This window comes from Thrips palmi, unplaced genomic scaffold (genome assembly GCF_012932325.1).
Source record: "Thrips palmi isolate BJ-2018 unplaced genomic scaffold, TpBJ-2018v1 HiC_scaffold_10, whole genome shotgun sequence".
NCBI lineage: Eukaryota > Metazoa > Arthropoda > Insecta > Thysanoptera > Thripidae > Thrips > Thrips palmi.
This window is the reverse complement of record NW_023144621.1, coordinates 8,272,452-8,286,537: the sequence shown is the minus strand read 5'-3', so window position 1 is coordinate 8,286,537 and position 14,086 is coordinate 8,272,452. Positions and strand designations below refer to the sequence as shown.

Sequence of the window (14,086 nt, the reverse complement as noted above, 5' to 3'; positions counted from 1 at the left end):
CCTTATTGTCTCATCCCCCTGCACCCCCTCCCCTCCCGACAAGCCTAACCCTAACCCCGGCCTGCGCCGCTGGACCGCACATAATTTTTTCCACCCCTTTGCCAATGCTTCGGTCGGCAGGGCAGCACCCTGCCTCGACCCGCCCTGCTCAGTCGCTCCCTACTTTTTATTTCACTTTCCTTTCATATTTTGAGAAGTTGCCTGCCCTCTGCAAAAGCCCCCACCCCCTCCAAAGGCGCGGCGCAGTGCAATACACTTTTAAAATGTAAATTTGCCACGTTTAGACTCTGGGCACAACTGCCTCCCTGGCCGGCCGGCTTCGGGCTTCCCCTCCTCCCTTCATCCTAGCCAAAAGGCCCTTCAGATTACCGGCGCCGTATTCCGCCGTTTTCGCAAAGCGCGCGCGCCGCGCCCGGGATTCGAACCCAAGACCGGTGCAGAGCGACGCCGAGCGACGCACAGCCTTACCCGCGTCGTGCAGCACGCTGAAGCGCGGGTCCGACGTGATCCTGGTCTCGCCGGCGGTGAGCACTCGCGCCCGCAGCGCCTCGGGGTTGCCGTCCTGGCCGCGGCTGATGTACTTCCAGAGCACCGTGTTGTTGGCCACGTCCGTGACGACGCACGTCAGCAGCGCGTCCGAGCCCTCCAGGGACTCGACGGGCAGCGACTGGCGGCTCATGCGCGGCTCCCCGCCTGCAACAAACAGACAAAGCACGCCGTCAGCACGCTGCGAAAAAGCAAAGACACCCACACAACACAAACGCTTTGTCTTGACAGAAATCACCGGCAATTTCCCCTCATTTCCGAGCGTGCGGGGACTGTCAGAAATTCCCCGCTCGTGAATAATCATTCCAGAAAGTCAGACAGTTCCCTCAGAGCAAGAAGACGCGCATCTACAGCACGCGGGCGCGACACGCCGCCGTATATATTCCTTGGCGGGGCGAATTTTCGCTACTTTGCTCAAATTGGAATCGACTTCTCGTGCACTCCGGCGGCGCGGCGCGGGGCGGGGCGGGGCCTTCGGTTCCACACCACACGAGCGGGGCCTTCTCGGCCTCGAGGGGGAAAGTGAGTCGCGGGCCCCGCCGCGGGCCCGCCGCAGGCCCCGGCCTGGAGCGGGGCGCAAAAGATCCCCAGGTGCGATACCGCGGCCCGCGGCACCGCCGCGCCGCGCCGACACCGAGAGGGCCGTAACCCTAACTGAATCGGCCCGACCTCCCCGCCGCGCCGCCCCGCGCCGCGCGTGACCTTGGAGTCGCTTTTCCGGCCAGAAAATCACTTTGAGCGCGTTGCTTTACTTTCGCTTTTCGCCCTCGGCGTGGCTGGGCGTGGCTGAGCGTGGCTGGGCAGCCCCAGGGAGGGGGAGGCCCGACTCAAACACCAAACACCCCCGCGATTAGCTGGGCGAGCACATAGGCCGCGCCGACGCCTTGTTCCGGCGACGCTGTCTCTGTCGCACTCGAGGGGCCTTCCAGGGGTGCAACAGAGACAGGGCGACGAACCGCTGTAGAAACTCCTTCGGCGGCGCGGCTTGTCAGAGCACTCGACTCGCGAGGAGGAGAACTTGGCGGCGCGATCAGCCTCCGGGGAGCGGCGACGCGTTCGGCGACGCGTTCGGCGGCGCTCCCCGCTCTCCGCTGCGAGAGATAGATCGCCGGGGGAAGTGCCACCGACAGAGCGAGTGGACGAATGGGGCTGCGGTGCGCCGCGAAAAAGCCACAAAGGCGAAGGCGCCTTCCTTGATCCGCACCTGGATCACCGCGACAGCACCGAAGGCAAGGCGGCAGTGAGCGAGTTCCAGCCAACGGGGCGGTCGCTCTTTCTCTCTCGCACTCGAGGGGTGTCCTGTAGGCGTGCGAGTGAGACAGCACGACGAGGCGCCGCTCGGAATGAGCCCGCTGCCGGCACACCGTGCAGGCCTGCCGCGGTGGGGGCGCTTTGCCCGCTTTGCCTCATTTGAATGATTGTTTCCAGCCGCCTGGCCATAATCAGGGCATCAGTCTCCTTGCCGCCGTTCGCCGCGCGTCGGCCCGGAAGCCCCGCGGCCGCGGATCACTTCCAGGCCCTTCGGCGAGTCCTTGGCGCCCTCGACGAGGCCCAGGTGTGCTGCGTCGCAGTCACACGCGGGTCGGGCGACATGCACTCTCACGTGCCGAACAGCGGCCCGGAAATCTCATTTAAAGTTTGAGGCGCGAACGGGACTTTGAGAGCACTCGCCGCCGTCGCCCTGGGCCCGGCGTCTCGCCGACTGCCCTTCACGCCGCGACACGCGCAGCGACGCGCAGGGCCCAAAGGGCCAAGGGGGAAAGGGCTCCGAACATCGCGGCCCGTCTCCGACGATCGGGGTGCGGCCCGATCACCCCCGTCCTGCCTCGGCCTGCCCTCCACGTCGGCTACCAGCCCCCCGCCCCACGAGGTTCATTCTCCTCTGAATGCGAATCAAAGTGAAACTCGTCGAGTCGTCAATGGTCCCCGCCCCGCTCCCCAACCCCCTCACTGCGTCCACTTTACTCGGCATCCACGCCCCGCTCACTCAAAAAGGGCTGCGAAACATCTGCTCCATCACTGATGATTGCTTCGTGTTATGAAGAAATGCCTCGTACGACGAAGAAATTTGATTCATTATACGAAGCATTTCTTCTCAGATTTCTCTATGCATTTGCTTTCTATGCACTGCGAAGCGACGTCCGTGGACTTTCTTCTTTTACTGTGCCTTCTCTTCTCGCCGTCTCTTCGTTATTTAGCGCTCTCCCAGAATAGCCAGCGGCGAGCGCACGTACACTGGCCGGTCCCCCGGAGGCCGGGCGAGGCAGGCATCTGTCGGCCAGGCTGCACTGCACCCGTTTCGCAATGAAGGAAGCGACGCCCCGGCATCCTGTCCGCGGCTAGGGCTGGTACGGCTGGTAGCGGCGTAGCGCCCGCGTAGCGCCCGCGGAGGGCCGGGTAGGCCGTCCCGCCGGACACGCCTGGGCAGCGGGCGGCCTAACCGCCGCATCGCAGGCGCGCGCCCTCCGAGGGGATAGCAGTGTGCCCGCCACCCGGCCACACGTGTCCGATTTGGAGCAACACACACACAAACACACACACACACACTGACAGACACACAAAGCCGCGGCGGAAATGTTTTCCCAAGTTGGTCGTCGGCCCCTCTCGTCCCCTCCCCTGTCCTCGCCGGGGGACCCTTGTCCTCCGCGTCCCGCCGTCCCGGCCCACGTCATCGGCGGGCCATCGCCATCAGAGGGCGTCCACGGAGCCCCAGAAACACTCCCATTTTTTCCTCCCTTTGCGTAATAAGGCGGTCGAGCGGTCCTGGCGGGCGTGACGGCGTGCGACACTGTAGGACAGGCTAACAGTGTAGATGGCGTTGTAAGGCCGCGGCCCTCCTGGCGCGGAAAGAGGGCGTCCTCCAGGCGAGCAGCCTATGGGGAAACTTTGCCACCAACTTTGCGACGGCCTGGCGGCGTGGCCCTTGGCGTGGCCGGCCCCGGGAGGAGGAAGCAGGACGCGGCAATACCGTAATAGTGATTTCATTCGCCAAGTTTAAGAGCCGAAAGGAAAGGCAAGGCAAGGAGGGAGCAGAAAGCGATGCCGCTCCGTATTCACTCGCCGTCATTTCGTTAATTACGCGAGATTGATGGCGCTCGGTGACCGCTCGGGGAAACAACGTCGCCGCCTGGGAAGCGCGAAGCGCGCCCTCATCCCTAATTCTTCTGCAGCGGCGAAGCGGCGGCGTCCTCTTTGAACGAGTTCCCGCTTCGCGCTTCGCGCCGACGCGGCGCTGTCAACGCGGTAATAAACGACGGCCCGTTTAATTCCTGGACAGCGCCATCTTGCCCGTCACCCTGTACGTGCCGAGCCGAGCGGTGCCGAGTCGAGCCGAGCCGAGTGCCACTCGCATGGAGCAGGCAGCTCGCCCCGACCCGTCTCTCTCATTTCCGAGGCGGAGATGTATTCATCTGCAGGTCGCGAGTTACAGAGAAAAAAGGAGGGCGGAGCGGCAGAGCAGCGCGCGGCCCGGGGCAAAGCCTGGGCAAAGCCTGGGCAAAGCTCGGCGGGGGAGGAGAGGGGGAGCGGCGGAAGAGATGAGAATTGGGAGCAAGTGAGGTAGTTACCTCCCCGCTGCTCCGCTGCCACCCCGCGCAGCATTACCAGAGCCTTCCTGCACCTTACACTTCTTTCCCTGGTGACTGGCTGGCTGGCCGCGCTGCTCTGCGAGTAGCCGGGAAACCTTCCGGGGTCCCCGCCACGGATTGGCCAACTTGCACCTCTCTCTGCGCTCCGCGGCCAGCCAACTCCCTTCACTTCCCGGCCCTCTTAAAAAGATGCGGATTTTAGCCGAGGCGTAACTAGATCCCCGCCGCTTTGTCTCGCGTCCCGCGTCTTGCCCGCTTAGGCGGTTCGACTGCCGGTCGGCCGCCTCCCTGGACACCCAAGGCAAAACAGGCGAAACAAAAACAACAAACTGGCGGTGGGGAGATGTTTGAACGAGAACCACCAACGCTGCCAAGCACAGTTTGGTTAAAGCCCCGCAAAGAAGAAGTTTATCGAATAAAAAGAAAACGGTGGATTTGTAGCCTGAGAGGGACATTGTTTGTAATACGAACGAGAAAAAGTCCTCCGAAGAACTTCTTTGCAAAGGTGTTTTCTTTCACAAACAACTTCGTAGGCTACGAAGCTCCGTTTCCTTTGTACTGCAAAGACCCCTACCCTGCGGGAATTTAATTGTGAGGGTGGTGCACGATTGAGCGATTTCAAGTCCGTGTTTGATTGAGAGGATTGCCAGGCGGTCTGCCAGTCAGCCTGCCAGGCGGGCGGGCAGGCAGCAGGGAAGGTCGGCGTCCCTTGGCCTGCCCTGCCTCGCCCTGCCTGCCCGAGGCACACGGACTACAAGTTCCTACTATGCATGCAAATGGCACGGCTCACGGCAGAGGATCGTTGCCAAGCCAGCCGAGTGCTGGGCAATGCCGGGCCGTGCTGGGCGATGCCGCCGGCCCGAATGCCACTCGCGAAATCTCAGGGTCAGGGCGATGGCGGCAACGCCAGACCACGCCGGGCCAGGAATGAGGGCGATGGCGCTGTGGCCGCCGGGGGCACTGCAACAACAGCTGGCGCGGGCCCCGCCGAACACCAAGGCCCCGCGGGGCGCAGACCCCACTGGCCGAGGCCCCGCCAGGCCCTGCTAGGAGTCACGGCTTCCGTTTCGGCCGTGGCGCGCCACGCCGGAAGGGTCGGAGATTCACTTTCTGGCCGAGTGGACGGGGAAGGGACGGGGGTACACGCCGCCAGGCCGCCACCGCGACCACCGCGGTGGAGACGGTCGCGGTCCGCGGCGCCGTCGGCGGGGCATGGCGGTTTGGCGGCTCGGCCCGCAGTCGTTGCGGCGACAACGCGCGGCCCGCGACGCACCGCCCCGGGCGCCTCGGGCAAGCCGGAGCCCTTCCCTCTCTTTGACGCTGCCGATGTGTGCGTGTGTGTGTGATGATATCGCTCTCGTGCTGCGACTTCAGACACTCGGCAAGGAAGGCGGCGGCAAGAGCAAACAAACAATGGGCACCGCCTGGAGCGAGGCGAGGCGAGGCGCCCTGGCTGGCTCCTCTTCCCCGTGACTCCGTGAGTCGTTTTCAATAAAAGTAGTACCACTGGCGCCCACCTCCCGTCCCGCCCGGCCCGCCTGCTGGAAGGGAATCCATCGCCGAGGAAGCGACGTGTCGGACAGTTTCAATAACCCGAGAAGGGCTGTGGGCTGCGCTTTTCCGGTTTCATTCCATTCGTTTTTTTCGTTTTTTTTGGTCAGAAACTTTGCCTTATCTGGCAGCGCGCTGCGCCATCCCATTCCATACCCGAGCGCACCAAGAACCGAGGGCCCATAACAGTAAACAGCAAGGAAAACTTTTGAACCAACAACGTACACCAGCAATTGATCCGCGTTAATTGATTAGAAACTCGGCGTGCGTGCTCTCGAAATCCTTTTAGCGGCGAGCGTGTATGACGGCAGCAGACGGCAGCGCGCTGTAGCGGATAAACGAAGGGCTGACGGAGGCCAAGGAGTGCTGCATTGTGAAGGCCCCAGGGAGTGGAGGGGCAGTGGAGGGGGAGGGGGCTGACTCCGTGTAGCAGCAATCCACTCCGGGCCACACACTGGCAGCGCTAGCAGCGCACTGAAAAAAGGCCACCCCTTGCCTTAACCGAGATGACGAACAGGCGGTCCGCTTGGCCCGCTCGCTCGGGCCCCGCAAGTCAAGCAGGGACTTCGGACCGCCCCGCGTCCCGCGTCCCGCCCGCATAGTCCTGATTGAACGGGGCTCGCTCCATCGGCCGGGCGGGGCCGGGCGGGGCGGGGCCCCACCATCGCAGCGGACGAATCAAGAGATCTGCGAGGCCCCGGATGGAGAGCGTTTCCATCGCTCTATCCCTGTCCAGCCCCTACGGGGCGCCCCATGCGTAAGAGGAAGAGCAACGTTTGCGACGCGGCATCAGCCTCCTAAGGGTGGACCAAGCAAATACACTCCACAAATGACACACAATGGCCCGTGTAGAAGAAAGCGGCGAAGAGGGCGAGCGAGGACGTCAAAGAAGTCGTCCCGGCGATGAGAGGCCGTGGAGGCCGTGGAGGGCGTCGGAAGGGAGATTGCACCTCGGCGGCGGCCCAGGTCGCCTCGGCGGCGCGGCCCCTGCGGTCCCTGCGCGGTGGCTGGTGTGGCTCCCAGCCGCCCCCAGTGCAGCACCGGCAGCAGCGGCAGCAGCCTCGGGCCGGACAATCGGGGCGAGGCGAACAATAGCGAAGAATAAGGCGGGAAGTCTCGAGGGGCCCACAGCGCGCCACAGCGGCGGCGTCTCCGCCCCACCATCCCCAAGGGGGCCAAGAGGCGCATCAGGCCGGAGTGGGGCCGCGCAACGACCGGAACACAGATGTAACATAATTTGCGTGATCGTAGCAGCCGGCCTAGGGCCCGGCCTAGAGCCCGGCCTAGGGCCTGGCCGGACCGGCGGTGGCGGCGACGCGACGCAGCCCTGGGGACGTGCTGAGCCTGCAGAGCGCCGGGCCGAGAGCCGAGGGCCGCCGCCGACCAAGAAGACATTCACATGTGTTGCGAAAGGCGGGGCGCGCAGGCTCGAAACCCGGCTTTTTGCCAATTTCTTTCTTTTCCCTTTATCCGGCTGTGCGGCTGAGCGCTCCCCCCGCCCCTTCTACTACGCTGGAAGTTGTGGGTGGAGCCTCCTAAGAGCCATCGCAAGCGCAGCAGCGCAGCCAGGAGCGTTCCGGGCTCTCCGCGCACCTGGGCTGGCGCAGGCACTGCAAGTCGAGCTGGGGGCCGCAGGGGCCGCGCCGGAGGCTGCCATGTCACGGTGCGCCGGGCCTCGGGCCCCACAACTACGAGGAAGCGCTATATTCTGCTCCTTTTAGCGGCTGCTTCCGGCGCCGGAGCGAGCGACCCTCGCGACGGGGACACCTCGCCGGCGCCCCGCCGTCCCGGCCAGCCCCGTCCCGGCCAGCCCCGTCCCGGCCAGCCCCGGCCCGGCCGCAGTGCGACCAAGTTAGGGCACGGCCTCCTCCCCGCCGCCCCGCCCGGCGGCCTCGGACGCTCGCTCGGAAGCCGCAACTCCACGCCCATTGTACCAGGCAGGCAGGCAGCCAGCCAGTCCAATTAACTGCAGGCGACACCTTCACGGCGCAAAATAGCCAGCTTGCCCCCTTTCCCTCGGGCTGCAGGCTGCAGCAGACTGATTCCGAAGAGCCGTTTCGTCGCTGTCTCCGTCGCACTCGTGCGGGCGCCCCGCAGGAGTGTACGAGAGACAGAGCGATGGAACGACTTACCGCAATCGCTCGGCTGCACGGCTGCAGGCTTCTCACTCCGCACGAGTGGCACGAGTGGGGCGCTGGCGAGTGCATCCTGCGCGTGCTTCAAGGGCCGAGCCGTGAGCGGGGCACTGCAAGGCACTGCACTGCAAGTCGAGGCGGGAAGAGGGATCACGGCAGAGGGTCGAGGAGGCAGCGAGCTAGGCTGCAGCGCCGAGCCTGCCTCATCCAATATCCAGCCCGCCAGCCATCGGGCGGCACGGCGAGGCACAGCACGGCGACACTGCAGGGGAGCAGGTCGTCAACTCTAAGTGCCTACCCTGGCGGCCGGGCCGAGGGCCGGGCCCCGGCGTGGTGCGGCGGTATCGGATAAAGGCTTGGCGCGGCGCGGCGTTCTCTGCGGGGCGAAGAAGGCGCGGCACGGCGAAGAAGGTTCGATGAAAACGGCCGAATTCCGGTGACGTCGACATTCCGCGCCGAATGTTTTCCCGTTGGCCACGCAAACGGCGGCGCGGCGACTCAAAACAGACTTGGCCGCCTCCGCAACGCCGTCGTGAAGGCCGTGAGGGAATCCAGCCGACGACGTGGACGCGTCCCCTGAGCCGCGTAGAGCCGCCTCCAAACAGCCCATCGAGGACGCCGCCGAGGACGGCGGCAGCTCGGAAACCAAAGCGTGGCGCGCCATTCAAAACCGCCAACGCCCCCGCAGCCCCACAGCCCCGCACGCCATTTCGGAGTCGCATCGGCGCGGCCGGCAACGGCAAGGCTGGGCAAGGCGCGCTACCTTCCAAACCGTTCCAAACCGCCAGCAGTCATGCTATCTCCGACAATGCCGTGCCTCTGCTGCGCCAACCCTTTTCCCGGCCACACACACACACACACACACACACACACACACACACACACACACACACACACACACGCCCACGCGCAAACGAGGCGAATAATTGCGCCCCAGCTACCTCCAACCAGGCTACCAGCCAGCGAGGCGGCGAGCGCAAGATGTTGGCGCCCCCGTCAGGCTCTTCACGTTAATTTTCATCGCCCGCCATCACTGTTTGCGGTGCAGGCAGAGGGAACCACCTGCCTCAACCACCGCCTTGATTTCATTTTCACGCGGATGGCGGCAGTTTTGCCTCCGAATCTTGGAGCAAACATCGTTCGCAGCGTGGCCATGGCGTGGCCGCCTCGCCGATCTCCAGCTAACGGCTTTGGCCGGCTTTGCCGGTCCGCGACGGTCGAGGCGATGCCTGGCGATGCCTGGCGATGCTGCAATGCGCCCCGAGCACGCAGCACCGCGCAGCACGCACCAAGTGCGGCAAAGGCGGCAAGGCGGCTTGCGATAAGCAAACGACCGGGGCTCCCCGCCATAACGAGGACCGCGTCGAGGCCCCGCGATGGTCAGCGCCATCGCGCTCCGCTCTGGGGCCCGCCCTGGGGGCTGCCCTTCAGGCCATGGCCCTTCAGCCCCTCGGCCCTCAGGTCGACCCTCAGGGCGACCCTCGAGAGGCGAGGCCGGCCGGCCGCGCCAGGTACGGTCAGGTCTCTGACAACAGCCCACCCCAGCCCCGTCGCCCACGCACGCCTCACCCTGGCCGGGCTGGGCCCAAGCTCCGCCGCTCCGCCAAGCAGGCCAGCCGCCAGGTCAGCACACACGGGATGTAATGAGACAGCTTACCGCGCCCCACCGCGGTCCCCGCCCCGCCCCGCCCCGTGTATCGGAGTCGCAGTGGCGGGACGGGTGCGGCGGGGCGCGGCGGCCGGGGACAGGAAAAGGCTTTTATTCAAAGTGGATTGGACAGGCAAGAGGGTTCGGGACTGTCTTCGGCTGACGGCGTCGTCGGGGAGGGAAGGGGTAAGAGGGGGAGGGGCGGTGCAGGGGGACGCCGGGCCGGGGACGACCAGCCGGCAAGAGTCTCCGCCCCGCCCCGGCCATCGTGTAGCCAGCTGATTCAGCGGAAAGGGCGGCGCTTTGTAAATAGCCGCCAGATTTTCGTCTTCCTTCCGTCTCCTTCTGAATGGCGCATGTAGCGGGGGTAGGGGGGGCAGAGAGAGAGAGAGAGAGAGGAGAGAGAGAGAGAGAGAGAGAGAGAGAGAGAGAGAGAGAGAGAGAGAGAGAGAGAGAGAGAGAGAGAGAGAAATTAAAAGGCGAAGCCATACCATTGAGAATGGGCTGCCGGCCAATGATGGGGCGGACCGTGTGGAAACGTGAACAACGTAAGACGTATTGTTTTCCCGAGTAGAGTGGAGAGAGAGAAACAATGCACACACACACACACACAATGCAGAGATTCTAGGCCGTTGCACGAAAGTCCCCACGGGATCACACCCGTCTGGACTAACATCGTCCCCCTCTCTCCCCCTCCCTGCCGGGCATGCCTCTGCCTCCCTCGTCGGCGTCCTCGCTGTCGGCACGTCCCCCCGTAATCCCCCTCCCCTCCCCTCAGTGCGGAGACCCCAGGTCGCCCCCAGAGGAATTTAATAACAGTCTTCCAGGTCTCCTTACTGACTCGTCAAGAGGGAAGGGGCGTGGGGGCGCGCGGCGCGGCGCGGCGCCGACGCAGACCGTGGACGATCTTCACAGTGTAGCCGTGAGAAACGCGGATACATGAATGTCGTTTATGAAAGACATCTTCGGGGTTTGCGCGTCCAGTGAACGGTGTTACCAGAGGAGTGGCTAGCTCTAGCTCCCGCCGACCCGCCCCGCCCCGTGCTGCCGCGCCGTCGAGGGATTACATTCTGAGGCGAATCCGCGTGAGACCCTGTCAAGAAATGAGCCCTCGCCCCTGCACGGCGTGGCCGGAGTGGCCCGCGCCGCGCAGCCCCTGTGCGTGGTGAACCGGCCGTCACTGAAGCTTCCCTCGTACTTCATGAGGGGAAAGTCCCGCATCACACAGCCAGACAGGCACACAGACAGACAGACAGGCTGACGGACGGACGGGCGGACAAACACACTGGAATGGGATTACTGCCTGTCAACCCGTCGGGCACTGCCCACAATCCGATACACTGGAGCAATTACAAGCCGCTGCAGTGCTGCAGCGTGCTGCCCCGGACCCACGGCGGCACGGCGACGGGGAACTGCCGTCAAACTACCAGTGGGGAGGCCGGCCGAAGCTCCTCGCACGCAAAGTGGCCGTAACAGCCACACTCTGAACGGCCGAAGGGCGCGGCGGCCAAGTCCTCGTCCTCGCCCTCGCGCCGCACTCCTCGACGCGGAGCGCGGCAAGCCCGGGCAAGCCCCGGTCGCGCGCAGCCATACCGCCTAGGCCTACCGCCGAGCTCGCCGACGGGGAGATGACACCGCTAAAGCCTCCCGCTCGAGCTCCTGCTCCCCCTCATCATCCCAACTTACTTACCCGCGGCACTTACTCGCTTGGTTATTCAACTCGCGGCATATCCGATGGGAGCGCCTCGCCTCGCCCCCGCCCCGTCCCCACGCGTACCTCACACAGCGCCGCGCCGCCAACTTGGAGGGCGTCATTGCCTCCACCTCGCGCAAAGTCCGGGCCGCCGCTCCTGGATACGGCCCGGGATCGGGAGTGAGAGAGAGAGGGAAAGAGGGAGGGAAGAGGGAGGGGAGGGGGAGACAGTGAAGAGCATAACGGCTGACTTGTGCATGAGCGCGGCGCGTGTGAGAGCGGTCGGCCGTACCTGCCTGTGCTGCCTGCCCGCCTGCCTGATGGCATCATGCATTAGTGAATCGGGTCGGGGTTCGCTGTCACTCTGTCAGCCAGCCAGCCCGGCCAGCCCGGCCCCGCCCGTGGAGGCCGCTTTCATGCCCTTCTCGCTCTCGCTGCACCGATGAGTGCTTTCAAGCGCCACTGGCTTATAATTCCCTCATCCGCCTCCTTTTTTTTCCTCTCTGCAGCAGGCCGATTCTGAACAGTGGCTCCGTCTCCCTCGCACCCCCAAGCACCACCCTGACCGCCCCCATGCGCGAGCGAGAGAGGTAGAGCGACGAAACCCTGTTGAGATGAATCAGCCTGCTGCGCATTTGCGCGCAGCTTTCGTCCCCCGTGACGTCATCCTCCCCGTCGCCGCCACCCTATCAGCCCGCCGTCAGCCCGCCACCCTCCAGCAGGCCTCGCCTCCAGCCCCCGCTTATTTCCTGTTCTTTCAACTTCAAATCACGTGGGCGGCGAAAATTGGACGATCGCCGCCAACTATTTTCGCCTCCCTCGGCTCCCCTCCCCCTCCCCTCCCCTCCGCCGCCACTGGCGTCAAGTGGCCGCTCGCTCCCGGGTGCTCAAGTCCGGGCGGGGCGGGGGTGGACCGGCTACAGTGGCGGGTCAGGTATTGTTCGTGGAGAAGCCGGGCCGAGCCAGGCCCAGAATGCCACATTCAAGACGCCGCCGACACCGAGGCAAGGCAGCGCGGCAAACTCGTACTCGTCGCTCTTGTCGGCCACAGTGTGCCACAGTGTGCCGCAGTGTGCTCCCCAAGCCACTTCCAGCAGCCAGACTGCGCCGCCGCTGCGCCGGCCGACTTTTCCCGCTGACAAAAGCGAGTGAGTGAAATCTGCTTTGCCCGAAATGCGAAATGCAACGCGCTCCATTCAGGAGATGGGTTTAGGAACAAACAAGAAGGAGACATGTTGAAAAACGAGATAAAAAAAAAGCTTTGCCGCGGGGAGGAGAGGAGGAAAAATGGGTGCGACTTTGTTTCGCGTGGCACTGGCCACTCTTTATTTGGCCTTCGGAGCAATTACATCACCCCCTCCACTCGTGCAGCGGCACACAATCCATCAGGCGCAGGTGCACGGGCGGCGCGGCGCGGGGTGGACCGGCCGCCGCGTCCAGGCATGGATGCGACAGCGGAAATATACATGGAGGCGACCGCAGAGGAAATGGGTTTGCCCTTTCTGGACCGCCTGGCCTGTCTGGCCGCCGCCTGCCGCTGTGCGATGCATCGTCCGCTGCACAAATGCAGTGGAGTGAGTGCACTCACTCACAGTGCGGAAGGCACGGGCCGCTCCAATTCCACGGCAAACGAAACGAAACGAAACAAAGCGCGCCGCAAACGGCTGCGGCATTTACATTGTGGCGGCGGAGTGTCGCTTTTTGCGACCGCATCCGGTCTCTTCCCCCCCCCCCCTCTCTCTCACACCCGCAATGTATTGACGCCACGCCCCGTCACGCTCGCGTCACGCCTTGTAACGCCCCGCCGCCACGCTCGCGGCGGCCACGCCACCGCATTTCGATGAGGCTGTAAATACACGTCGCCGCGATGTGGGTCGCCCCCTCCCCCTCACGGCATCTCACACCTGGGCCCGAGGCGCGACGGCCGTGGTGTGTTTGGCCAGTGTAGTAGAAAGAGAATGACACCTCCGCCAATACGCCGCGAACAAAAGACAGACTAAAGTGTCACTTTGGCGGCGGCGCGGCGGACGGACGGGTATCGCCGCGCCGTCAGCAGTTCCTTCTTCCCCGCCAGTGGAGTGCATGGGCGTGAAACACGGCGAGGGTAGAGTGGTAAAGTTGACACTCTCCTAAAATCCAGTCCGTGTCTCTGATCCTCTCTTGAAATTTTTATCAACTTTCAGACTATTTTGTGTGCCGTTTTTTTGGGAAGGTGTTTTTAGCCGTGGAAAGCCGTACGATGCCCGGTGCGACTCGGATCCGCACAAATGACAGGACTTTCTTCTTCCCATTGCTCCGCAGGCACAACGGCTCGAGCGGCAGTTTTCCAGCGCACACTGCGCCATATGCCGCAAGCGACCGCAAGCGACTCGAGAGTCCCTTTGCGGACTCCTTCAAAAGCCCCAAGTCAGCGCCCCGGCCAACCAACTAGCACGGCCACCAGCCGCCGCACGTCGTGCGCAGACTTGGCGAAAAGACGTCGTATTTAATTAAAATGATCATTACGCCAATTCCGGTAATGACGTGAGTAATTGCCCTGACGCGCTAGCGGCCCGGCGGCCCGGCTGGCGGCATGTGGTCCAATATCGCCCCGCCAGCCAGCCAGCAGCCAGCCAGCAGCCAGCCAGCAGCCAGCCAGCAGCCAGCCGCACGCGCACAGGAACGCAGCCGGCGGTGAACCGGAAGGGGGAGGGGGAGGACGGGGAGAGCCGCCTCACTGGGATGGCGCGGCAGTTTGTGGCCGCCTTGAGCCCGCCGCCGGAGCGCGCAGCGCGCACACGCACGGCTTTGCAGCAGGGCTTTGCGCTGCTGCACTACAATGTGCACGCCGCCACGACGCCACCGCCACGCCGCGGCCGTTCTTTGAGGCGGCGGCGAGGGAAAGACGGCGGTGCACGGGAAAAAATGAATAGCCGAGCCGGCTAAT

At 64.3% G+C, this 14,086-nt stretch overlaps 1 protein-coding gene across 1 annotated transcript in view; it reads right to left on the bottom strand.

Moving 5' to 3' along the window:
• Positions 1-14,086, bottom strand: part of LOC117650973 (Ig-like and fibronectin type-III domain-containing protein 1) — a 119,933-nt gene that overhangs the window by 14,439 nt on the left and 91,408 nt on the right. The window contains exon 5 of the mRNA XM_034394652.1: positions 469-693. Within this exon, the coding sequence (XP_034250543.1) occupies positions 469-693 (225 nt within the window). The remainder of the gene's footprint in view (positions 1-468; positions 694-14,086) is intronic.